General features: G+C 55.5%; 6 protein-coding genes across 6 annotated transcripts; all 6 read right to left on the minus strand.

The window, feature by feature from the left end:
- Positions 1-297: 297 nt before the first annotated feature.
- On the minus strand, positions 298-2,371 carry INS49_010751 (uncharacterized protein; the record flags this gene model as incomplete). Its single annotated transcript, XM_043171474.1, has 3 exons — positions 298-302; positions 353-1,574; positions 1,631-2,371. 3 exons carry the CDS (start codon positions 2,369-2,371, stop codon positions 298-300), a joined length of 1,968 nt encoding a protein of 655 aa, XP_043023219.1.
- A 534-nt stretch (positions 2,372-2,905) lies between these two features.
- On the minus strand, positions 2,906-4,556 carry INS49_010752 (uncharacterized protein; the record flags this gene model as incomplete). Its single annotated transcript, XM_043171475.1, has 2 exons — positions 2,906-4,291; positions 4,359-4,556. The coding sequence occupies 2 exons, from the start codon at positions 4,554-4,556 to the stop codon at positions 2,906-2,908; spliced, it is 1,584 nt and encodes a 527-aa protein (XP_043023220.1).
- Positions 4,557-5,648: 1,092 nt separating this feature from the next.
- Positions 5,649-14,012, minus strand: INS49_010753 (uncharacterized protein; the record flags this gene model as incomplete). Its single annotated transcript, XM_043171476.1, has 5 exons — positions 5,649-5,701; positions 5,757-9,571; positions 9,641-12,314; positions 12,373-13,108; positions 14,004-14,012. The coding sequence occupies 5 exons, from the start codon at positions 14,010-14,012 to the stop codon at positions 5,649-5,651; spliced, it is 7,287 nt and encodes a 2,428-aa protein (XP_043023221.1).
- A 3,175-nt stretch (positions 14,013-17,187) lies between these two features.
- INS49_010754 (uncharacterized protein) lies at positions 17,188-18,498 on the minus strand (the record flags this gene model as incomplete). The annotated part of the gene is made up of 1 exon (XM_043171477.1): positions 17,188-18,498. One exon carries the CDS (start codon positions 18,496-18,498, stop codon positions 17,188-17,190), a length of 1,311 nt encoding a protein of 436 aa, XP_043023222.1.
- A 1,812-nt stretch (positions 18,499-20,310) lies between these two features.
- On the minus strand, positions 20,311-22,141 carry INS49_010755 (uncharacterized protein; the record flags this gene model as incomplete). The annotated part of the gene is made up of 3 exons (XM_043171478.1): positions 20,311-21,039; positions 21,110-21,626; positions 21,699-22,141. The coding sequence occupies 3 exons, from the start codon at positions 22,139-22,141 to the stop codon at positions 20,311-20,313; spliced, it is 1,689 nt and encodes a 562-aa protein (XP_043023223.1).
- An 832-nt stretch (positions 22,142-22,973) lies between these two features.
- Positions 22,974-25,157, minus strand: INS49_010756 (uncharacterized protein; the record flags this gene model as incomplete). The annotated part of the gene is made up of 2 exons (XM_043171479.1): positions 22,974-24,558; positions 24,658-25,157. 2 exons carry the CDS (start codon positions 25,155-25,157, stop codon positions 22,974-22,976), a joined length of 2,085 nt encoding a protein of 694 aa, XP_043023224.1.
- Positions 25,158-25,998: the final 841 nt, after the last annotated feature.

Raw genomic sequence — 25,998 nt, forward strand, 5'->3', positions numbered from 1 at the left:
CAGCTATGTCGCGAAACTCTGGTCAAGACACAGCAAGAATTGTCTCGTCTCTGTTCAATAGTGATCAATCTTAATGAGTGACAAAAGTTCAGGCATTGAGTCCGACCCCTCATTGTTGCCCTCCAGGGCTCTCGGTGTGCCGGAAAGAAGGCCATGCTGGTATCACAACGAATAGCGGGCTGTGACTATTTCAAATAAATATGATCGGCTCCAGCTTCTGCAGCCTGACCGTCCATAATTCCAGCCACGTAAGCATCTCCGACGATGTTGTAACATTGCCATACGTCGTGGCAAGGCCTACGCTTACCCTGTTCAGCCGTCCCTCGCGGTAAGAGTACTTCACGCGACGCACTATGGCAGCGCACGTTCGAAGAATCTCTCAAGAGGAACGGCACAGTGCTGCCTGCGAGCACCGCAACGTGGTCGCCCACGGCAGTGTCCTTGGGCCCAACACCCATTCGCCCCTGCCTAGTAACAAATAGGATCCTCCCCGCCGTCATCATCTGCATCGCATAGAAGAACTGATTCCTCGTGCGGTTGGACGCCTCGGGCCTGACGGGGTAGAAAGTCCTCTTCCCTTTAATAGTCATCCTGCTCATCCGTCGATTGAGACCGACAACCTCCTGGGCGAAGGCCTTGAATAATTCCTGGTCTTCTGGTTGCGTCCGTCGATATTCGCCCTCGCTGTTGGCGCCCGAGGCATACATCATATCGCCGCACAGAAGCCGCCAAAATGCATCCGAATGTCCACCCCCTATCCATTCCGCATCGGACATTATAGACTCATCAGCGCTGAGAAGACTTTGACCCGAATGGACTCTACGTAGGACCTCGAGGCTCTTGCGGGCCTGAACCTCCCAATGCGAAACTGTTGTCTGGAATCTGGAGTACCCGTCCTCTGGGGCTGGCGAAGATTGGAAGACGTCCCTTACTCGATCAACCCAAATGCCTGACACCAACAGCAAAGGTGTTGCCGTAGACGTGTGGTGCATTGCTGCCATAGGCTCCATGCCTTTTGACGCATTATACAACTGAAGGAGCTCCACTCTTTGCCACTCGTGCTTTCCAGGTGTAATGCTCCAGTCAGGCACCCAGGTCTGTAATTCCTCATTCGTGATCGGCCTCGCCGACGTGAGCAGCCCGAGGTTCTCGGTGGACTTTATGATCCTCTTGGCGACTTTCGAGTAGACCTGGTGGGTGGCCATGTCGTACCTCGGAGTGAGAAAGTGGTCTTTGAGCAGGCCGAGAAACGCAAAGACCTTATCTCGCCGATCCGTGGCGTGCCTGCTGCGGAACCGGACGAGGGTCTGAAGGGGAGAGAGATACTGCCCTTGACTCAAAGCGCTTCTGGGAGACTCGATTTGCAAGATGAGGCCGCATAGTTCCGGGAGAGGATCTCCTGTCGCTCCGGATACGTTGACACGCCTGACTTGAGCAAGGTCATGGCCGAGGCGGCTGTCCATGAAGAAGCGCGCCGCGTCACTGAACATTTCCCAGCTTGCACTAAGGTGCCCATAATGCACTGTGGCTTTCCTGGCATAGACGCACTCCTGTACCACCCATGTTCTTTTCCACTGCGAGCCAGCAATTAGCAAGGATCACAACTGGTCCCAGGTCGGCTGCAGCGTACCCAAGCCCTGTCAATCATCTCCCAAACCGCAGTCCAAAGCCCGTCGACCCATTGTCTGAACTCCGGTGAATCAACCGATGACTCGTGAAATGGAATCTGGGATGCGGGCACCCGTCGGCTAAGAAGATCGAGCAGGCAGAATATGCCGTATGCATGACCCAGATCCAGGAACTTGAAGATATTGCCTCCTCTCAGGTACTCACTAAAGGAGTCCCGATACGTTGTGATGAGATCAACTTCATTATCCTCTCCCCAGTGGTAGTGTTCTTGAAATCCCCCACCCTCCTGCAGACCAGTTGAAGACGGCTCACCGAGCCAAATAAGTACTTCCGAGGCAAGACTGAATATCTCCTGCATCAAAGCCACCTGCTGGGTCCGCTCGCTTGTACTCGACTGGTCGATACACAGGTAGTCGATCCAGATGTCGGTAGGCTTCCGAAACTTCTGTCGGAGTCTGACGAGCGCGACAAACAGATTCTTCGGAACACCAATCTGTATGTTGTTGCACGAGATGCTGATGTTACCAGGGGGTGCCTTCTGTAGGGTTTGGGGCTCCTGCCAAGCATACGAGAGCGCATAGTAGGGCCATGATATATCAGAGTCGACGTCGGGCAAGGTGACGACCCGTAGCTCGCACTCCACTGGGGAAGACAGCGGCGAGGACCCGCCCGCGTGAAGAGTCAGGAGACGTATACTCCTCTCGTGCGGGAGTTTAGTCCCCTGGTATAATTCTTGAGACATAAGTCCCGCACCTCGCCGCGAGGCTTCGAACTTTGACGATCTATTTGAGATCAAGAAGTAAGGATTTTGACACACAATAAACCATACCTGCAGCAGGATGGGGTCAGACGTCAGCTGGGAGCTCAGCTGGGAGCACGAGGTTCCCAGACTTTTCGGATGAACCAATCAAGAAGGTCTGACGGCCGGGATTCAAGCAAGCTGCTGACGTGAGGACCATCATGGGTTAGGGTTACGTACTAAAAAGGGCCAGGTCAACAGTTGCAGTGATGATGGAAGTTCTCCTCACAGAATGTGAATACAGGCCGGTTTGATTGACTGAACTTGGCTCTAATGGTTCGAGGCCAACTGCGCCACCCAAGTGCTGCCCTACGCTGATCACGGACTGCCAGCAAAAAGTGAGCAGGAGGCAAGTCTCCGACGTAGTACGAGTGATTAGGGGCGACCAAACTTTAAGAGGTAGCAGGTATATAAGATAGTCAACTTCGAAATGGAACATTCAAAACGACTCAAGTTAATTAATTAATGTAACCCCTTTCAAACAATAGACACGCTCCTCGTCAGCTCCAGCTCAGGATGTGGTGCATTCTGGAGCTTCTTGCTGAAATTACTCGCTGCCCGGATCTTCTCCCCCCAGATGATAAAGCCGAACGGGACCAGACTCAGCGCGCAGCTGATCAGAGCCAGCACGCTGCACGACCACGCGATCCCAAGCGTGTTGACCATGCTGTCCACAGCCAAGGGGATGATGGCTCCCGCAATACTCCGGCACGCGGCCAGGGCGGCTAGGGCCGACGAAGCAAAGATGCCGTACGCGTCGGCCGTGTAGTTGATCATGGCCATGAAAATACACTGGTATCCAAACCCATAGGGTATCATAGACAACAGCGGCACGATCCAGTGGATCGACAGCCGCGACGTCCACCCGAGCCAGAACAGGGACACGACAAACGCCGGGCCGCCGGCGCACGCCAGCGGCAGGCGCAGGTACTCGGCGTGCTTGTTGGGGTGCCTCCGGACGAGGCCCTGGGCGTAGATGTCGTAGAAGTAGCCGAGGACGTTGGAGATTAACGACCCCGCGAACATCATGACGAAGGCGAGGCCGGACTCCCCCGGCGTGAAGCCGTAGATGCCGTGGAAGATGGTTGGGAATATCTTGAGCAGCATGTAGAAGACGGCGTAGACGAAGGCCATGTAGACGCACGTCAGCGCGACGAGCATCTCGGTGCAGAGCAGGTACAGCGGCCGCGTGGTGGTGATCTTGAGCGTGACGAGCAGGCCGGGCTTGTCCACGTCCGCGGGCGCGATGTACCTCCCGCCGCCCTTCTCCTTGTTCAGCTTGGCGGCCCGGTCGCGCAGGATCTTGGTGGCGAGCGTTTCGGGCTGGAAGACGAGGGCGATGAGGCATATGCCGGAGAACATCATGGATGCCCAGAATGCCCACCGCCATGAGTACTGGTACGTATATCCAGCAATCACGGGGCCGGCAAGGGGTCCCAGCAGAGTAGCAAAGGACCAGAGCATGTTGGCCCTACCCCTGACGACCTTGTCCTCGAAGACATCGGCGATGGATCCTCCGGTCACGCTCATCGGCGGCGAGGCAAACGTGCCGCTTAGGAACCTGAAGATCAGGAATGCGGCCCAGTTGGGAGACAGGGCTGTCCCCATGGTGAAGATCGTGTAAAGGCATAGCGTGGAGACGAGGACAGGCCTGCGGCCGTACTGTTCACTCAGCGGTGCAAAGACAAGCGGGCCCAGGACAAATCCGATGAGGAATGTTGTAGCCGGGAGCACGGTCTGCGGCCCGTCGGGGAAGTGGAAGGCCTTCTGCAGCGCGGGGAGCTCGTTCGACGGAGTGGATGAGCCCATTGTGGAGTTGATCGAGAGCAGAGTCCCGACGAGTGGGACGTAATATTTCTTGGCCTGGACATTTATTCCCATCGTCAGATCGGGCACCAACTAAGTCATCATTTTGGCAGTTGATGCTCACCAAGGACCAGTTGTGCGGGTCGGCAGGCTCGCCTGGCTGAAAGTTCACGAGGATGACATCGTCCTGTGTCGATGACCGCCGGTCCTCGCTATCCGTGTCCGACTGCGTGGACTCGGCGTCGTGCTCGACGCCCGGGACCACTGCTTGGTGTTCATCATCATGGGTCTTCTCCCTCGTCAGCTCTGTCTCGCGGCGCATCTTGAGTGGTTCATCGAGTCGTACACGGACCCAGCACGAGAGGGGAACTTGAGAACTTGAGATCTTACTGAGGAAACCCAGACTGTCCCAATAAACCTCCAGAACAAAACAGTTCCCCCGGGGGAAGGCGTGCTATTTCATCACCAACACGCCCTGCACTTGAGCAGTTCCACAATTTAGATCCTCCTTCGGCCTCGGGTCTCGCCACTATGCTGGCCTGGGTGGATCTATCCCGCGGGATTGGGACGTAATGTGGGCCGTAGCCGGCGACACTCGGCGCCGACAGGTATAAGCGGACGGTTGGCCCGGTTAGCCGGTCTGCCGCCGGTGATGTTGATCATTGTTGCTGGTCTAGGACATAGATATGACAAGAAGACGGTTGCTGGCGATTTTGAGGCTCATCAGCACCCCTTGTCGTCGATAGCCAGGGCCTACAATACAGCACTGTACAGAGCTCATCCCGGAAGCGGGAGCGTTAAGGTTTGCATGGGTTCGGCGTGGGCTCTGGACTCGAAGGCTTGGCACACTGTACACGTAGAGTCGAGGCATCTGTTACGCAGACCGCATCTTCCCGCGTCGCCAGGCCAGCCTGTGCTATGAATAGGGGCTGGATATCGGATTTACGGACCAGGCCAGCTCGTATCGAACGGCGTGCGCGAGCTGGCAAGTCGATCTAGCCTCTCTGTCAGCTCGCAATCCGGCGAGCCTGCAACTATATGGGCCCACCATTTCAAAAATTCTCAGGCAGTGGCCAGATTGCCTGGCTGAAAGGTTTGCATTCGGCAACTGGGGGTAATCTTTTTCCCTCCCCATCTACTCAGGAGTAGAACAACCAGCTTCAAGTTCTTGGCTTCAGCCTCATGACGTCGACAAGCTCCATCTTCATCTATTCTTGGCGCTTTCGGTACCTGAAAATCTGGTGTACAATTTTTCTACAACTTCACTCTAGACGCAAGGCTATGTGCTACCAGTCTGTAGCCATGATGCACGGCTCCATGTCCGGCCAGTGTTACTAAGCGCTGCAATTGTCTGCCTTGCCCTATTCACTAGCCAATGCTCATCTACCACACTGGTTCAGAGCGAAACAACGGGTTATATACCCTGTTCTCTGTCGGCAACTATCTTGTTGGCGATGTCAAGACACACTGCGGTTACTGGTCAGCAAGTAAACCCTCAAGTCTGGGATCCAACGGCACTTACACTCCGAGATGCTCTGCGGTTGCAGAATCTTCATCACCGGCACATCGCTTCCCACTCTCTTATAGAACCAGTTGCGGATCTCAACCGCCATCAACGAGTCCACTCCCAGCTCGATGATATGGCTATCGGCGGACAAGCTGTCGTCGGATAGCTGGAGGAGAGCCTTCAGGTGGCGATAGAACTGCTCAAACAGGAGGTCTGCGACTCCATCTGCAGATACCGCCGCGTCGATCAGCTCCCTCAGGTTCGTCTCCGCCACGCCTGTCTGCTGCAGCCCGGCGCCATCCTCGTCCTCGTCGTCGACGGTGAAATGGCAAAAGCGCCTGTCACGGTGCCAGTGCAGCGGATTCGGGTCATTGACACGGTACCGGGCCAGGCCTGTCGTCAAGTCCCTGATCTGCCCAGGGACCGGCCGGCCGGCGACTATCGCTTCCAGGAACATGTGGTGGATGTCCCGCTCGGAGATGGGCGGGTATCCCTCCCTCTCCAGGCCGCGGTAGATGTCCTGGCGCTCTCGCGCGAGAAGGCCCAGGCCGTAGATGACGCCGATGTTCAGCACCGACCCGGCGAGTCCGCGCTGTCGGCGGTTGGCCGCTAGACCGTTCATGAACATGTTTGCGGCGGCGTAGTTCGACTGGCCGGCGTGTCCGCCGATGGCTGCGAATGACGATGTCATGATGAAGAAGTCTAGGTCTGGGGCGTTGAACACTTTGTCGAGGTTGCTGGATCCGACTGCCTTGGGCCGCATGACGCGTGTCCATGTGTCGATGTCCATCTGGGCGAACACCCTATCGTCCAGGACCATCGCACCGTTGACAATACCTCCAACATTGGACAGGCGTGCGCCCAGAGCTTTGACGCTCTCCAGGTTAGTGACGTCTGCTTGGGTGGCTTGAATGTTGGCTCCCTCCGAATTCATCTCCGAAATCCAGTTTGTATCCTTGATCTGGCTGCGGCTGGCCACAACAATGTTCCTTGCGCCGTGCTGGATGAACAGCCGACACAGGCTCTGGCCGAAGTCACGGGTCAGGCCGACTAAGAGATAAGTCCGGTCAGCGTTGAGTAAACGGGGCTCAACCAGAGATTTGACTGGAACCGCAACATAGCGGTCTGACTTCCAGTCAACGACGGTGAACGCCGGCTGGGGCTCGCTGGTGCCTTGGAGAAGAGCTGGGGTGATAAAGGTAGAGTGCTGGGTCTGCGATGGTTTGGGTCCGATCATATTGAGGCAGTTGCGCAGTAGATCTGTCCATATCGATCTCTTGCTTGATGATCGTTCGCCACGGCGGTCCGTCGACGAGGGTGGCCAACGCACATACTCGAAATCGCCTGCGTGGCCCTCAATGACCTTTGACAGCTCGTTTCCGTTCCGTAGGAAGTCGACCACAGTTGGTCGTGTGCATGGGATGAGCCGCTTCAGCTCTCGACCGCTGCTCAGTGGGTGAATGTACTTGAAACTGGCGTGCTCTTTGGCCAGTCCGGAGTCAGTTGTCCACACATGAATCGCAAATCCCTCCCTCCCTTGGCGCTGGGGCAGGACTGCAAGCGCACAGTGAAGGAACGTCGGATCGGGCTCGATGAGCACCAGATCACCAGGACGGGCCCATGCGGCCAGGTGTGCAACAGATACCATTGGCGACAACCACGAGGCAAGGCCTCTTCGATCCACGAGGCCCTCTGGGAGATCAACAGTGTGAAGGGGTTGGGCCATCGAGGCAACGTATGGGGATGTTGCTGCTACTGGTCTCCCATTGTCGTCGGCAAGACCAATGCAGAGGTACAGATCATCCTCACCAGTCAAAAAGGGATACAACGAGCTGTACTCAACGTTGACAACTCTCCCTGGAGGCTGGTTGGGGACACATGCCCCAGCGCCATATGCCCCAGCGCCATATGCCCCAGCGCCATCAGAGCGACGGACATCGAACCGAGTTACACCATCACTGCCTCGGGCACTGCCTAGGAGCAGGCATGTCTCGAGACTGTTGCAGATCGTGGAGACCTCTCTCCGACTGGCGTTCAGTCGCTCGATGGCTGGCTTGTATGAAAGGACGCGAGGCACTATCTGGCGCTTCCCATTCACATGGATCTCAGGCTCAAACGAGAACAGCATCTTCTCTCTCAGTACCTCGGCCGTCTGGAGATGATCCCGGTACTGAAGGAGCAGCATCAGCCGGTCTAAAATCACGTCCACTGACTGGCTGCCGGTGTTGAAAAAGTCGAGGACCTGCAGGATGAGGTTCGGGTTCTCGGCCTTCAAAGTCCTGGTCAGGCCGAGGCTCGCAGCCGTCTCTGGGTTCAGCTGCGTGCTGCGTGTCACCCACAGAATGACCTTGCCAGGCTGCATGAGTGACCTGAGAGCACTCAGGGCTCCATCTGTCATATTTGGGCAGACCGGGCGGGTCAAGTCCATAAGCAGTATGACAACAGTGGCGGCAGAAGCTGCCATCGGTGTAACGTCCTCGATGTTGTCGAAAATCTTGACATCCGTCTGCCTTCCGATTTGTCCACTTGTCTCAAGTCGCTCAAGACCAATGCGTGTGGATACATGGCCAACAATAACCACCGACTCCTTGGCTTTGTCACTCTTGAACATGGGAACGTCGTCACCGGCTTGTCGTATGGTCATGGACAAGCCAGAAGTGTGGGTTTGGGTCGAGTTCTTAGCCGCCGGCAAGAACATGCCCTCTTCCAGCGATTTAGCCGGATCAAATGGAACTCTCGCATCTGAGCCACTCTGACTGAACAATCCATCGCCCAGTCTAAACACGTCCTCAAGCGTCGAAACAGGTGGCGCGTTGACTATGATGAGGAAGGCTCTCTTTCTCATCAGCTGTCGGGTCTTTTCGACGATCTCTCCTCTGCTTGCAGTGAATCTCGAGAAAGTGCTGGTTGACATGATAACTAGGTCATAGGCTCCGATGGAATTACCCATATCCTCCACCTTCGCATCAAAGTCCAGGTCTGCAAAAGACACCTTCTTATTGCTGTTCAAATTCGGGCACCGGTTCAGGAGGTACTGCGGTTGCGTCGACGCCATCAATCTGTATGACGAGAATGTGTCACGCAAGCCGTCAAGGATGTTCTCGGTGAAGGCCCACTCTGCAAAGGTAAGATCGAGGACATCCATTCGGGGGAAGCGGTGGGCGATCTGCCGAACGACTCTGCCGAGATGCGCGTGGAAGCCGTGCATCAGGTGCGCATCGTCAACAATGGACCAGTACGCAAGCGAAAAGTCAAACGACTGCGAGTGCGAAATTTCGACCCCACGAAGGCTGCGCAGCAGGTTCAACGCATAGAAGTAGGGTGAGTTTGAGATGAATCGTTCCATGTCTTGTTCGACGGCCGCGGGAACTTGCTTTACAAACGTTGTGCTTGAGTCGGCCCGCGGCGAATCCGGGGGTGTGTCAATCGAGGCAATACTCTTTGGCTGTTCAAGGTACACCTGTGCCACCCTCTCGCAGCTCTCATCGATGTGCAAGCGAGCGCCCTCGGGCTCTGGATGCATGATGGCGATCTCATACTCGGGATCCAGGTCCATGACGGTGTGGAGATACAGCTCGTAGTCGTCTTCGGGCCTCGCCGAGGAGAAGGAAGAGACGACCAGCTCCTCGAGCTGTATCTCCGTCTGACCAAGCTCGTTGGAGATGGACAGGTCAGCGGTAATAGTGGCAGGAGAGCCGACGGAGTAATGATCGAACTTGGTGAGATGACACTCGACAGTCGTCATGGCCGAAGACTGTTGGGTTCCACAAATCGCCTGGTTGAATCGCATCCTGCCTATATTCGTCGGCAGGAAAGACGTCCACAGGGCCCTGTTCACGATCAGCGTCAGTAATTTGCTCCTCTAAGGAGGGTTTGAGGCTGCGACTCGGCAGACTTACTTATCACCTGGTGATGAAAAAGTTGCAAAAGTGGCCTGGAAACAGCTGTCAAGAAAGGCTGGGCTCACATCGAGACGAGTCGAATCCAATGGGCTGGCCTTGCTGAGAGTTCCTCTTGCGTAGTTAAATCGTCGATCGATGGACTTCAGTGCCTGGAACGGACCAGTGTACGAGAGTCCAATGCCTTCCATCATCTGGTAAAAAGCACCCACGTCGACAGGTAAGGTCTCGGCCAGGGGTCCATTAAAGCGAGGGGGCAGAGCATCTGGAGACGGATCTTCGAGAACGATGAGGACCCTCCCTTCAAAGTTCTTCTTCATCGGACCGGGCTTTGACGAGGTAACCGGAACTGATGTCAAGGTAAAATCGGCTTCGATGATGTTAGCATGGCCGGATCGATCCTGCTGGGGAGGAAGGACGGAAAGGGTGAACAGTGTTTCCACGCCGAGAGACCCAGACTCCATGGTAATACCGCTGAGGAACCTCAAGTCCTGCAGCTCGACTACCGATGCGTTGCGGCCGTTCAGAGCGACCTTAGTCGCATCAAGTGCCATAACGCAATATGCTGATGCTGGCAGCAACGCCTGGCCTTGGAATTTGTGACCCTCCACCCATGGAATCTGCTCCACCTTGATGACATTCCGCCATCGCATCTGGAACTGGTTGTCGTCCCGGGTGCGGACGCCGAGCAGCTCATGTGGTGGTCGCTCGCGGAAGTGGTACTGTGCCGACAACCGAGACTCCCTCCAGTAAGTCTGTGTATGATCCCACGCATATGTTGGCGCATCAGCCAGACGTGAGTGCACGAGCTCAGGCTGTGAGGATTGTTGGACAAAGCTGCGAATGTCTACGGCAGAGGTGCCGAGGTTGATGCACATGAAGCCGAGAAATTCGGCGAATGCGATCTCTGCCTCCTTGCCTCTCTGGAGCAACCCATAATAAGGAAGTCCTGTGCCCATGACACCCTTGATGGTCTCCATAGCCGGTGTCTGTAGTTGCGGGTGAGGTCCGACCTCGATAGCGCAGTCAAAAGGCCCGAACTCTTTCAAGGCCGCTTCGACTGCCTCGTGAAACAGGACAGGGCGGAGCATGTTGTCTTTCCAGTAGGCTGTCGCCAGGTCTCTTGAAGTGATATCATCCTGACGGCCATAGACGCTCGATACCCATGTTGTAGTGGTACCATCGAGAGGCGGATGAGCTTGTATGGAACAACATGCCAAAGCCTCGGAGTATTGTTGGACTGCCGGAACCATATGATGTGAGTGGTATGCTGTGTCTACCTTCAGAACCCTTGCAAACTTCCCATCAGCCTTCAGTTCATCAGAGGCAGCGACGATGATGTCCATGTCTCCTGACAAGGTGACCAGGTTAGGCGAATTGCTAGCCGCGACAGAGATGCGGCCTTGATACTTGGGCGTGGAGCAAAACTCTTCAGCTTCTTGCCTCGACATCCCGCAGGCCATCATGCCCCCCTTGGCTCCACTGGTGCCTGCGGCTAGGTGGGCAAAGCAGCCCCGGTAATAGGCGATCAGCATCGCGTCCCGCATTGGCAGGCGCTCGGCCGCGAAGGCTGCCGCAATCTCTCCAGAGGAGTGACCGACGACGCAGTGGAATGATACGTTGAGGCTGGAGAGCAGTTCCACCAGGGCGATTTGAAGCGCCGTGCATAGTGGCTGAGCTATCGCGGCCGTGTTGATGCCCGAGTCTTGTCCCTCGTCCATGATCTTCTCCTCCAGTGACCACTCTGGGGGATCAGGGCAATCATTCTGTAGGATGTTGTCGAGCTTTCTGATGGTCGCGCGATACACAGCGCTTGTTCGAAGAAGGCCTTTAGACATGGCGGCGTATTGGGCTCCCTGTCCGGTGAATATCCCGAATACGCGAGGGTTTGTCGACATCTTCTTAGAGCGGATGATAGTGTCAGACTGGGTGGGTGAGGTCTTGCTTGAACGGTCGATCAGAGACAGCAGGTTCGACACCGCCGAAGCTGCCTTCCCGGGGCTTGGGACAACGAAAGCCCTCAGGCTGTGTGCTGTGCGATAGCTATAGAGGTGCCATGCCAACTCTTGAGTGGTGACGTGTGCATTGCGCTCGATGTATGACGCGAGGTCCTTGAGAGTAGCAGAGAAGGACTCCTCAGAAGCGGCTGTAATGATAAGAGGCAATGCAATTTGTGTATACTGAGGCGCGTCAGGTGTAGGAGTTCCCGAAAAGACTGAACCAGTGGCCTTTGTATTCAGGCTCAGCGCCGCTGACTGGACTCCACCGTTGTGAATTTCCGGTTGGTATTTCTCCACGATGGCATGGGCGTTGGTGCCACCGAAACCGAAGGAGTTCACGCTCGCTCTCATCGGGTGTCCCGCAGGCGGGGACGGCCAGGCGAGTGTCTGAGTAGGGATTCGTAAGTTGCCATAGTAAGGAAGAACACTTGGGTTCAGAGAATCGTGGTGCAAATTCTTGGGGATGGTGTCGTTGTTCATGGCGAGAACGACCTTGAGAATTCCAGCCAGGCCTGCAGCGCCCTCGGTGTGCCCGATGATTGTCTTGACTGAGCCAACCAGCAACTTGTCGTGCCGTGCATTTCTCGACTTCGCGGGGCTATCCTCAATGCCATCGAAGAAGGCTTCGGCAATGGCGCGAGCTTCGCGTGGATCACCGGCAGGTGTCCCAGTGCCTTAGAATGTGTGAGTATGTATAACACTTCAGACCAGTATCAAAATGAAACGACGTACCGTGTGCCTCAAAATACTGTGGCCGATGATTTGGGTTCCGAGGATCCAGACCAGATCTCTCATAAGTCTGTCGAATCAATGCAGCTTGTGCTGCTGGGTTTGGCATCGTGATACCCTGTGTCTTTCCATCCGAGTTGACTCCCGTGTGCCGGATGACAGCCTGGATGTTGTCGCCATCGGCAAGGGCCCGGCTGAGCGTCTTGATGAAAATTGCCACCACACCTTCCCCTCTTGCATACCCATCAGCGCGTGCATCCCACATCTGGCAGTGTCCGGTAGGGCTCAGCATGTGTAAATCAGACTCGGAAATGAACTGCTCGGGGGTGAGCATGAGATTGACACCCGCCACACACGCCATTTCTGTCTCGCCCGTGCGCAGGCCAAGGACAGCCTGATGGAGAGCAACCAAGCTTGCCGAACATGCGGTGTCGACGGTCATGGACGGGCCGTGAAAGTCGTAAAAGTACGAGATTCTATTCGCGATGATGGAGCCTGCGTTGCCGGTAGCTGCGTACTGCGAAGCGTTCAGCTCGTCCCTCTCGGAAAGGGACCTGTAGTCCGTTGTCATGACACCAGTATAAACGCCGACATTGCGACCAGCGAATTTCTCCAGATTGTATCCAGCAGACTCCAAGGCTTCGTATACAACCTCAAGAAGAAGCCGTTGTTGGGGATCCACGGCCTCTGCCTCCTTCTTGGATATGTTAAAGAAGGCCGCGTCGAACCTGTCCACGTCCTGGTTCAGCCAGTACCCACAAGGAGAGTTTGTGGTGCCATGATGCTCTGCATCCTCGTGAAAGAATCCGGCGGCAGAGAACCTGGTTGTGGGGACCGGGCGTGAAAGATCGGTGTGGGGTTTTGTAAGAGCTCCCAAAGCTTGGATGGTGAAGTGCCGTTGCCCGCAAATCGGCAACTACTTCCAACAAGGGCAATTGGCTCAGGAGGCATCTTTTGTGTCCTCCAAGCCACACAGTCGTGGCCTGAAAAACGATGTGTCAGCATGTGCGGCCGTAAATCCTGAGACAGAACTTGCAGGTGGGCAAGGGACGGTCGTTCGCAGGAGATTGAGGTTTTAAGACAAAGGACAAACAAAATGTAATAATACCCTTGCTACTTAGGGCTCCAGAGGAGCTCTTTACTGTGGTGCTTTGTGCTGCTAACAGCTTCTAATGCCTTCCAGGGTCTTTTTGGCTCACGTATAGGAGAGGCTGCGGAGAGATTGTTTGACAGGTGAAGACAAACTGGTTTGCTGGGTTAGAGTGAATGAGTCTGAGAGTAGAAGAAAACAGATAGGGCTATCAGAAGGCCGAGAGAATGTGCATTGTTACGATGAATTCTGATGATCCATGGAGGAGGCAAGGAGGGAAAGCCAGGAGGGGAAGAACGAGAGTTAGGAGATGAGGTACCATACCGGCGACGAAGTAGGTGAGCGACGGCTGCACTTCTTGGATTCTGGTAAACAGTCGAGCTTCCACTGCCCAAAGGCGAGCAGTTCTCGAACCGCGTATTGATTTCAGAATACTGTTGACCGCTCAAAGAAGAGGGAACGGTAAGGGTACCGTCGTGGACGGTTGGCGAAGGCTGGATGCGGTTGTGCACTGGTCCTTTCAAGCGGAAGTTGGGCCGCTTACCTGCCCCATAAAGCGGCAGCACAGGAGGAGATGGAGAAGAATGCAGAAACCAAAAGCTTGAAAGAGTCCAATCACCCCCACCAAAATATCAATCTGGAGCCCCGCCTGAGATCAGGTGAGTCGAGAAGAAAGAGTAAATAGTTCACTGTGCCAAACGATCCGCGTAGGGCCTTTCTCAGTGAATCTATGTAACGGGGAGTGGGGAAAAAAACAAACGGGGAGTCAGGCAAGAAATGACATGCTGGGCCATCACGACATGGGACGAATTGGGATAGCATCAGGTGTATGGTACTTTCAACAGGAAACTACCAGCACCAGCATTTGGAAAGACAAGCATCTTGACGAAGCTCCTTCGTGGGATGAACGCTCTGCCTGCAAGATCACCTGTCTCCGGGGCCCAGCGCGCTGGTCTTCACGAAACTATTGGTGCCCTTTGAGACTACACCAAACTGGACCTACAAGTACCACAATGGTTTGTTTTCTGGCCAGACCTACCCGTTATTTTCGGTGCGGACAAAATGCTTCGGGAGCGGGTTGTGGGCGGCCATGCCAAGAAACAATTGAGGTCTTCAAAGAGACTTATAGTGCAGGGGATCAGCTCCTGCAATGCGGCTATGTGACAGTATGCATTAGTCTTCGGCTGGGACTGCTGTCTGCTTAACCTTTCATGTTAATAAGACCATGCTGTTTCCAGGCACACTACTGCATGCTGTCACTGGGCCCAATCCTGGAGTCCAGGGCCGGTGATGCCGTCGTCTTCCAGATGGCACCACACCCTGAGAAAGTGTCCCGGATGTCCCCATCGTGCTGACAAGCTTGTTCAGCCAAGACTTTGGCATTAATAATCCTGGACAATATAGTTTCGGCAATGGGCTTTGGTTTCAGTGGCATGATCGAAGTGTTGATGACAGGTGTCAGACGGGCAGCTATCGTGTTAGTTTTGTTTGTCATTGGTCAAGCGAATTCCGTTGGAAAGGATTCCTTGAGATACTACCAATTTGTCAGCCAGTGCCATCACCAAACGGAATTCTCCGAACGCCGGGCTGTTTACTTTCCAATGAGACTAAGGAATCGTGTTTTCAAATGTGAGCCATGGGAAGCTTATGGCGCTTGGATTGAGATGGTTGAGCTTGCGGTGTGTGCTTGAGAAAACAACTTCGGCCAACAAGGCCGTCTCGTTTCGAACAGGCATAGAACCGCAGTCCGACATGATGGGTTCAAGTTGGTTTGGTCCTCTCCCAACAACAGAAGGCTTGCACTGGCTTGGAATGTACAATGCGAGCTTCCGACGAAAGCTTCCGTAACACAGCATGGATCTGTGGTCGTATGACAGCGCGCCAGATGCTGCTCCTTGCCGGCGCAGGTCTCGTGCCACTAGCAACACCGTCGCGTGTCGGCTTCAGGTTGGGCGAAAAGAGCTGCAAGATATCATGTCCTTGATATCTCTTGGTACGAAGGGCCTTGTCGGGTATTGAGCATAGTTCAGGCGCTTGGCCGACACTCACTGCCTCAAAATAGCGCGGGATCTGACTACAGAGTTTCATTCCAGTTCATTCCTACCGCTTAACCCACTCTTCTGTGTAACAGGCTAGATAGATCATCCTGACTCCCTCGTGGGCACTGGTGGGACCGAGGTTGGTGGCCGTCAGACAAACAGAAGGCCCCCCTACACTGTTCTTCCATACATATCGCTAGCATCCACACTGTGAGATTTATAGTAGACGAATAAAAAAACATTTCGCATATTATTTCTACAAGTAACAATGCGTTGCGTATGTATTTGTCGAGGCTGGATGTGAGCTATGGAATACTCCAAACCTTGCCCGAGACACAGAAAATCCCGGGTAGTCATCGCAAGATTGAGCGGTGAGGAAGATTACCAGCACGACTTGAGCTTCCGCAAGGGAGTGTAACTTGTTCCAGCAAGCATGCTCCTATGACAATGGGTTCCAGACAATGCTACAGTCGGAAGTTTGTACACCTGACCAATTCACTTTCACTCCGTCGTAATGAATGTGATCAAGGCAACATTGACCCGCGCCTCAAAATAGAAAGGATCGCCTATCTTCTTCGAAAATTGCAGACCAAATTCTCCAAGACATGTGGCACTGAGGTTCGACTTCGAAACGAATTGTTCGCATGTGAAGCCTTGGGTTCAAAGCCTGGGCCTCAACCAAGCTGTCAAGACACACTCGTTTGGGCGTCGGAAGCTACTGCACACGTCTTTGATACCTCCTCATAGTCCTTTTGCGCTCCACATAACCACAACGTGTTCGCCTGCTCTAGATCTAGACGGGTAGGAGAATATCGTGCCACGATGCGATGTTGAGCAACTTAGATCCCTATAGATCTAGCCTTGAGCAACCACAATGTCGAGATGAGGTCGGAATGGACTGCAGTGTGACTTTCGATCACCTAGGCCACGGCGTGGGCTGGCACCCCCAGAACACCTGCCGAACGCGTGCGATGTCTTCCACGCAGGCGCCCACGACGGCGAACAGACCCGGTTGCATCCCGTAGAAGGCGGCGAGAACAATTCCACGCGGCTGAGCCCTCGGGACCAAGCATCCGTGCGACCAGAAGAAAGTTTTCCTAAGGCATGGCTCCGAGGGGACCTTCAGAAAGGGGAAAGAAGCGTGGGATGCCGTGCGCGTGGTTGGGGGCCAAGTTACACATGGGGGCGCATCCGGATGTCTTGCTTTGTTATACATCATATTAGGCATGCTGCATAGGCGTGGATCTTGGCTTTTTTAATATCGGGCAGCAGGAACAAGCGCGGCTCCTTCTGGAACATGGCGGCCGTCAGATTCAAGCCTCAAATGGTCAGATGATCAACTCTATTGGCGTTAGATGCGAGCCATGTCTCCAGTGTTACTTCGAGTTGGACGGTGGCAGTCAAGATCTCGACCAGATTGATGCATCCCCCGTCGGTCGGTGGTTGTGTCTCGTTCCCTCACAAGGGCAAATTTTATTACGAAGTTGAGCTGAGTTTGATGGTCGCGCTATCAAATCGGTACCGGTATGCTAGTCTTTTTGCCAGCCGGTATTTGCAACGTCCTGCACCATCCTAAGTCATCTAGGGAATCACTAGTAGGAAAGAACATGCCCCATACACCGGCGCCCTCCGAAAGTCAAAGAAATCTGAGTCGTCCTCTTTTCGTATGCAAAGTGCACCCACGACCGTCTAAGCGTCGTCGGCAACATCTCCAGTGGCAAATAGCTCCAAATAGACCCTGCTCTTGTCGACACCGAGACCCACCAAGGTCTTCCTCGCGTCCAACATGAATTTCTCAGGACCACAGATGAAGTACTCAGCCCTTGGGTCGTTCACAAACAGCTTGCCTTCCCGAGAAAGGGCCGCAATGTCCAACCGTGGCTTCCCTTTCCCGTCGAGCCCCTGTCTCAGGTGAACGTGCGCCGACGCCCTGTCCTTGATGGCGCCCTGCTCCACGGTCGCCACCGCCTCGTCCGCAAACGGCTGTGTAGCCTTTGATCGGGAGGTGTGGATCCACGAGACCGGCCTCTTGACTGCCGAGGGCTGCGCCAGGGCGTGGAGCATGGACATGAGCGGCGTGGCGCCTATGCCGGCAGAGATGAGCACGGCGGGGGCGCCCTCCTTTGAGACATCCGACGGGTCCAGGAAGAACTCGCCGTGCGGGTGCGACAGCTCGACCACGTCGCCCTCCTTGTACCCGTCGTGCAGCATGTTCGAGATCAGGCCGTCCACGACCGCCTGGTCGTCGCGCTCCTTCTTGACGCTGATCCGGTAGGACCGCCCTGCGGCGTCGGGCGCCTGACTCAGGCTGTACTGCCGGCTCTGGTTGTAGCCCAGGTGCTTCACAAAGACCTGCAGGCTGATGTACTGCCCCGGCAGGAACCGCGGCAGCGCCGCGCCGTCCACGGGCTCCAGGTAGAAGCTCGCGACGCCCTCGGCCTCCCTGGCCCTCCTCGCGATGCGGAACTTGCGCCAGCCCGTCCAGTTCTCGTCGGCCTTGTACAGCTCACGCTCCCTGTCGATGAAGACCTGCGCGAGCACCCCGTACGCCGCCGTCCAGGCTTCCACGATCTCGGGCGTCGCCGCGTCGCCCAGGACCTGGCCGATGGCGCCTATCAGGTGACCGCCCACGATGTCGTACTGCTCCGGCTGGATGAACAGGCTGACGTGCTTCTGCGCTATGCGCTCGACGGCGTGTGCCAGCTTGGGCAGGTCATCGATGTATATGGCGTATGCGAGCACGGCGCGGGCAAGGGCGCGTGGCTGTCGCCCTGTGACCTGGGAGCTGGTGCTGAAGATGTTGTGCATTTCGGGGTTGGCGCCGATCATGTTGTCGTACATGACCTTCGTGATGGTCTCGCCATGTGCCTGGAGGACCGGCACGGTGGCCTTGATGATGGCCAACTGAGCCTGACTCAGGGGTCCTGAGGGGGGAACGGCATCGCCGTTTGTGGCATCACCCGGTTTTGGGCCTGCTGTTGTGCTGGGTGTGACGGTCATTGTGGTGATGTCTTCCTAGACGACTGGGATCTCAAGTTGGTAAAGCAAGTACAGCTTGTCTCGTAAGGTTGTGGTAGGGCGAGCGGAATGAGCGACCCCTAGGTACTATGGATGGGTTTTAAGGTTGGGCAAGAATGATGTGACGTGGTAGTAATGTGCCTTCCATCTCGAGAGGCAGTGCCCGGCGTCAGGCAGGGTTGCAGCTTGGTTTTAATACCAGGGTATCTATTATTCATCTGCCACGGAGATGCAGTTCACGGCTGTCATCGTCCGACTCCATCTGTTTACCATCGTCCCGCTGGCCGCGAGGGTGATCCAGGTCAGTCGCTACCTCATCCCTGAGAAATCATGCCACTCAACCCTGTTCGGACTTCCGCTGTGTGCGATGGCCGAAGGAGGACGCTGACAGAAACTTTGAATATTTGCAGTAATGGAATCATTGTGATTGGCCGTCTGCGGATCCTCTCCCGGGCGACTTGTTTTCTTCCACCACGTGTGGGCGAAACCATGGCGGCTTGAGCCGCAGCAGCCGCATCCGGCCGGTTTTCGTTGTAATTGGCTTCTCCGCGGCGAACAAAATATTCACCCAAAAAAACCTGCTTAGTCAGCAGCACAAAAAGTCTCCCGACCATCACAGAACGACACTGAGCTCTGGGAGGTTTTCATTTTATTATGTACGAGCCGCAAAAGGAGTTGAGGTCCTACTAGTACACAAGTTCAAGACACCGTGTTTTGTACCCATGCAAAACGGCCATTCCCAACAGTGCCGTAGGCCTTCACTGCCAGGGGCTGTTTGTCTATTGCTCATTTCTCAAGCACCATCGACGCCTTTTCCAGGTCTTCAGTCGACTCACAGTGCTGCATTACTGGTTGTACGTACCCTCCTGCTGAAATGATGGATTTGATCTATTCAATTCATAGTCAACAACTAAGTTCTTGACGTTTTCACAGGTCACCTATCGCAAAAAGTCCATGTAGACAACTTCAACGCACCTTGTGTTTCCATGCTTCCTCGACAGTCGACCTTGATTGAATTATGATCCTAGCTCGGTTATGATCTGCTGCATTAGTTCGCCATACTCACCATAGCATGAATCTTTCCTCATCTCAAGTGGCCGTAGAGCTTCTACTCCTTGGGCTATTCTAGAATGGCTGGTTATCAAATTTCGAAGCTCGAAGCTTGAAGAACTGGTTTATTCAACAGGGAAGTATGTAACATGCATGACCACTTCAGAAATCACAGCTTAAGCATTTCTTAAGCGTCTAATGTCAGAATGCTTATAAGCCAGAAAAGCGGGGTCGCCAGTGGTATTGGTCCACTCGTCACCAACGTTTTGGCGTGATATTCCTACTTGTAGATACCCACGCGAGCCTCACGAAAGTTCTAGCGGTGAACACGCGGCGTCATAGGTGGAGCGTACATACCCAAAACAGCCTTGCATTATGTTAAGTCACCCGGTCGGTGTACCTTGAACACAGGCGAATGTTACCGGCCTATTTAGGAGTCATACGATGTACGGAGGCCTAGTAATGATCGATTTGTTGATGCACATTATTTCACAATTATCTCTCACATTGTGCACTTCAAGTTGTGGTCCTTGGGTATCAAGACATCTTCAAACATTGGTGTGTCACATGAATAATCTGTAAGTTCCCCCAATCCGTTCGCCTCTCACTGGCCTTCCGCTCTCGGTCGGCATCAGCGCGGCCTTGTCTGCCATCCCGTCACGAATGCCTGCAATCCATACTGAGAGCTCCGCGATCGAGTAGCCCTCACGCACTCGCTAATTGCGCCCGGGAACATGACCCTATCTACTGGGACCCCGCCTCTTCCATGTGTGAAGGAGCAGCCTGATCCTTCTCCGTCAAGACAGCCTTCTCAGCCGTCACCTCCAGCTCAGGAGTCAACCCGACGTCCCTCCTCGCCTCAGCGAGCAGCCGGGCGTCCTCCTCGCCTGAGTGGCTCTTGAACACGCGGTCCATCTCCTCGAGCGTGGCGCCCTTGGTCTCGGGGATGAAGAACCAGACCCACACGATTCCGATGGCGAGGAAGACGGCGAAGAAGATGTACGTGCCCCACTCCCAGGCCTCGAGCATGGGCGGCGTGAAGAAGGCGACAGCAAAGTTGTTAACCCAGTTCGACGACGCGCCAAACGACGCGCCCTTGGCGCGGATCGACAGCGGGAAGATCTCGGACACGAGGGTCCAGCTGACGGGGCCCCAGGTGAAGCCGAAGGCGAAGATGTAGACCCAGATGAACGCGACGGCGACCCAGCCGGCGTCGGCGTGGTGCGTCCAGTCGTCCTGGAACTGGCTGACGATAATTCCCGCGATGACCATCGACGCCCACATGAGGGCCGACCCGAACAGCAGCATCGGCTTTCGCCCGACGCGGTCGATGAGCAGCATGGCGGGGATGGTGGACACCATGAAGACGACGCCCGTGACGCCCGTGGCGAGGAGCGCCTGCGTCGTGCTCGACATGCCCAGGCTGAGGAAGACGTTGGAGGCGTAGTAGATGATGGCGTCGATTCCGCTCCACTGTGATACACAAATGCGTTAGACACTGGGTGGCAGCTCGATAGCACGGCACGACTGGGAGAATGCTTACCTGCTGGAAGAACATGACGAGCCACGCCGTCGCGACACGCTTGGCGTTGTCCCACGACCTCACGATGTTGTAGTACTCGGCCAGCTGCCTCGTCCAGACGCTCTTCTTCTCCTTGGCGGCGAGCGTGGGGAACGACTTGGCAAAGTGGCGCTCCTCGAACAGGCACTCGGCCTTGATCTCGCGGTACTCGACCTGGATGAGCTCGTTGTCGGCGGGGAGGCTGCGCAGGTACGCCAGGGTGGAGATGGCCTCGTCGTCGCGGTCCTGCTTGATCAGCCAGCGCGGGGAGAAGGGCAGCCACCATATGCCCAGCGCGAGGCACACGGCTGGTATCCCCTGGATTATGGTGGGCAGCTGCCAGGCCAGGTTGGACTGCGTGTCGCCCTGGCCGCCGATGTTGTTGCTCGCGTAGCCGATCCAGAAGGATAACATGATTCCGAAGATGGTAGCAAATTGGTAGAAGGACACCAGGAATCCACGTAGCTCGGGAGAAGACAGCTCGGCGTTGTACAGAGGCCTATCTGGATCGTTAGCATCCCCCAACCATCATCGAATCCGCACAAAAGTAGGCAGGCAGGCGTTCACTCACCCAACACCACTGAACGTGCCGACCCCTATACCAGTAAAGAACCTCCCAGCATAAAGCATCGCAGGGTTGTGGTACGACGCGCCACAGTACAGGTAGCTCCCGAGGATGACCCACAGGCAGGCCATGAACATGGTGTACTTGCGCGAGAAGACCTCGCCCAGCACGCCGGCCGACACGGACCCGATGATGCCGCCGACCTGGAGGATCGACGTCAGCCAGCCCGTGGCGCTCGACGAGTCGACCACGGACGGGAAGTTGTCCTTGAAGCGGTGCATGACCAGCGACTGGCCCAGCACGCCCTGCTGGTAGCCATACTCGAAGCCGCCGAAGGACGCGAAGAGCGCGATCACCACGATCTTGGGGTTGCTGAACACGGTGTGCCACCGGTTCTTGTACGCGATCTTGGTGCGGGCGTCGGCCGCTGACACGGCGGTTGGCTCCATGGGTTGTATGTATTTGTGGGTATGGGCAGAAGTGGCCGTGCTCAACCTTCTGTGGCGATGATGTACAACATCAAACTACATCGTGGGAATTTTCTTCTCACCCAGCATTTCGGGAACGCCCTGGTTCTTAGTATCTTAAGCTTTTCCGCGTAGCTGGAATACCTGGATAATCTCCGACGCAACTCTCCTCAGGTGATGTCCATATGCCGCCCCGAGGCTCCCCCTCACCATATTCACCATATTCGGGCCTGTTCTGCACCAGTTGCCTGGGGTATGCTGCGATGCTCGATGTACCCCGGCAGACGCACGACCAACCAGACAACCCGCCGCCGTCCGCATCTGGGGTAGTTCCTCCCCAGACCCACCCAAATCCGGGGGGTCAGACAAATACGCCCACTCGCTGCTCCGCTCTGAGGAGCCCTCGACTGATCCACTATGTTGGGGTTCTGACACATATTGGCCGACCCGCCAAGGCGTTCGCGGCAATGGAAACCGGAATCGCAAACTTGGTAATGTTACGCGGGGACCGTAATCGCAATGGGTGGCATACACAATACTGGAATCGACATGCATCGTTACATCGCGGGCGGAAATAAAAATCCAGTCGTGCCTGGGAGTGTGACGCAGTCCCTTCGAGTTAGCTCTGATTCTGTTGATGTCCAATGGCTGGCAAAGTCAAATTGAATCTGTTTGTTTTTTTATCAAGTCTGATGTCCTCTAAGCCCCGATTTAAGTCAACACACTTGGAACCCCATCTATCATGAATAAGTGAGAGTAGAGTATAACCCCACGACTAGTCTCAGACTTCATCGACCTTCTCAGGTAATGATCCTTACTCCTTCTTCGCCGTAAACTCCCGAGGCAAACGATTCTCGTCCTTCTTGTAGGGGTGGCCGGCCTCTTCCCGAGCCATGTCGTTCACCCACTTCTCATTCCCGTCCAGGCCCCCCTTCCCACCGCCCTTCCTGACGCCGACCTCGGCCCACTTGGCCGCCAGGTAGAACCACGAAAGCGCGTTGCCGACCGTGCCGACCTCATCCGACACGCCGGTCCGTGCCTCGTAGCTCATCTTCTTGTGCAGCTCGTCGTCCGTGAACAGGTCGACCAGGTGCTTCGCAACGGCCGCCCAGTCTCCCGGCTCGACCAGGAACCCGTTGACGTCGGGCTTCACCTGCAGCGGGATGCCGCCGGTGTTGGTGACGATCACGGGACGACCCGCGTGCAACGCCTCCGAAACCTTGACCTCAAACCCTTCGCGGGTGGACAGCTGAAGGATCACATGTGCATTGGCGATGATGGTGTTGAGTAGCTGGTCGTTGGGATCCAGGCGCATAACACTGATGTCGCCGGCCAGGTGAGGATATGTCCTCTCGATCTGGATCATCGTTTGGTCGTAGATGATACTTCCGTCGGGATCATCCACAGACCCATTTCCGCAGACCACGAGCTGTGGGGTGTCGGTGATTCCGCGTTGGTCCAAAAGGCGACGGAACTCTGCATACGAATCGATCACTGTGGGGATGCCCTTGGCCGGGTCAAACCTTGCAACCTGTGCGATGTACTTGCGAGCAGGGTAGTGCAGCTCCGTCATGCGCTGTGCATGACAGGCATTGTTGTAGCTGTGACCATAGTAACCAGAGTCCCACTGGTTGAGCGGCTTGTTGAGGCCATCAAGCCAATCGGTAGTGGCCGGCAGGTAGGTGACCTTCTCTTTCGGGACATTGTGAGGAACAAAGGACGGGATTGGATGGCTGATGAACATGTCCGCATGCTTGATGTTTGCCCACAGGAAATCCCACGTGTCGGCCTGCGGGCTGCCCTCCTTGGCGACGAGATCAGTCCTTATCTGGATATGCGATCTGTACAAGACAGGGCGGTCCGGGGTCCGCTTCTTGATCAGGGGAATCAGCCCAGGCATCTGTGGGTCATCGATCATAACGACATCAGCTCCGCCCTCCTCCGGCCTGCAGAGGGGGCCGCCATCCGAGAACCAATAACGTTCAGCATTGTCCGTGATCCAGTCGATAATACTAGCCTTTTCGTCGTCTGAGATGCGCTGGTCCGGGTGACTGACACCTTGAAGAATGTTGTGCATATTCTTGGTGATACGGAAGACTCCAGGCCGAGGCTTTGGCACGTACCAGGTCAAATCAACGCCCACGAGCCGAGCGAAGCGGACGAGCGCATGACGCATCAGGGCAACACCGCCCCCTTGCGGCGTGCTACTGAAGAAGGCAATCTTGGTCTTCTTGTTGCGAAGTTGGTCGGCGTACTTGACAGTAGAAGCCCAGGTCGGTGGTGTGCACGTATCCTTGTGGTTCTGTATGTTAGTGAGGTGAGCACGGAATGCGGCATCAGTCTGAACGACACCGCGAAAGCCGACCTGGAGAAGCGGCACTAGAGATGGTCCGAAGTGCCTGGAGGAGTGTCAACAGAGGATGGCCGCGGGCTTGTTTGATTCGATGTGCTCAAGGCAGTTTTGTTGGGGCAGCACGGCAGGGTCGGGAGTTACCTACATGATACACTTGCGGGCCATGCTGTCAGCCTGCTCATCCACCCGCTTGATGTCCCAGAAACTCTTCTCCTTGTTTTCCTCATCCGGGCGTAGCACGATGGGGACAATATCGATCTCTAGCCAGAGGCGGGAGCATAGAGAGGGGCTCATATACTTGACAGTGGCGGGTAGGCCGGCACCTATGAACTTTGCGAAATTCTCATGCTCGTAAGCTTGCAAGGCAGAGATGACATAGTCGGCGATGAGATCATGGCCAGTCTTCACGGAGTCATCGAGAGTAATGTGCTTGACGGAAAAGTCAATGAGATAGACGGTGTCATGGATTGCGAGGGCCACGGCCGCGGTATGGTCGTTTGCGAACACGGCGGAAATTCCGACATAGAGGGTTGTAAGATTTGCTTTGAAATGCCCTTCCTTGTCGAGGATCTGGCTCATCTGCCTCTGACGATGCGTTGAAGCCCCCGTCGAGAAGCGGCGACCAGGTGCATCGGATGAAGTCATATTGCTGACAACCTGTGGGCGGACAATTCAAGGGGGGCTCAAAGTTTAGGATTCACAGGAGAGTGTCGCGTGTCCTCGGCAGAGAAATTTAGCAGGCGTTAGAAGGGGAATAGGATGTGAGAATGAAGAGTGTACGACTGTCTGCCGGACCTGAGTGAGGAAGAGAAGAAATTGAAGAGAGGATCACTGTAGGTAGCGATGTCATGTATATATTAACGAGACCAGGCCTGAGGGCGGTGGGCTGGGGGATGTTGGCCACCGAGTTGGACAGGATATCCAGCCTGCAGGTGCAGCTGTAGCATCCCTGGGCCCCAAGCTCAGCAAAGACGAGGGTGAGATCCAAATACGTGGAGCCGTGCCGTCACCCATCCAGTCTGCAGTCGCGTTTGTTGCACTCGCTCGCAAGTCGCAGCTACAGCTAGGTCCGCCTGCACCTGCAGGCTAGGCGCCATGTGGCGTTGGCAGATGCCCGATCTGTCCGTTTCGCCCGTTTCGCAGGGCTGTGTCCACCAGCCGCAACGGAAACGGTGGGGAGCAGCTTGGGTTGCCTGTAAGACATCAGGAGACCAACATCTGGGCAGATGAATCGATCTCCTTGTCTCATGCTTGGAAGCATCTAGTCTACCAGCTTTGCCTGCGTGGCCCAAAGGACCTCAAAGCTGGCTTTGGCTCAACGTACAGCCATGCTTGGCTGGCTCACATGGCCAGACTGCCCTGCTTATGGACCCAACATTCGACTCGGGAGGCAAGACGAGATTTGGGTCGTGTCTGTGACGAGCCAGAAAGCCAGAAGCGGTGTGATTCCCATCGGCACAATGTCACACAAGGCCGTGCAACGTCT

The sequence above is a fragment of the Diaporthe citri genome, assembly GCF_014595645.1.
Source record: "Diaporthe citri strain NFHF-8-4 chromosome Unknown scaffold_5, whole genome shotgun sequence".
In the NCBI taxonomy this organism is placed as follows: domain Eukaryota; kingdom Fungi; phylum Ascomycota; class Sordariomycetes; order Diaporthales; family Diaporthaceae; genus Diaporthe; species Diaporthe citri.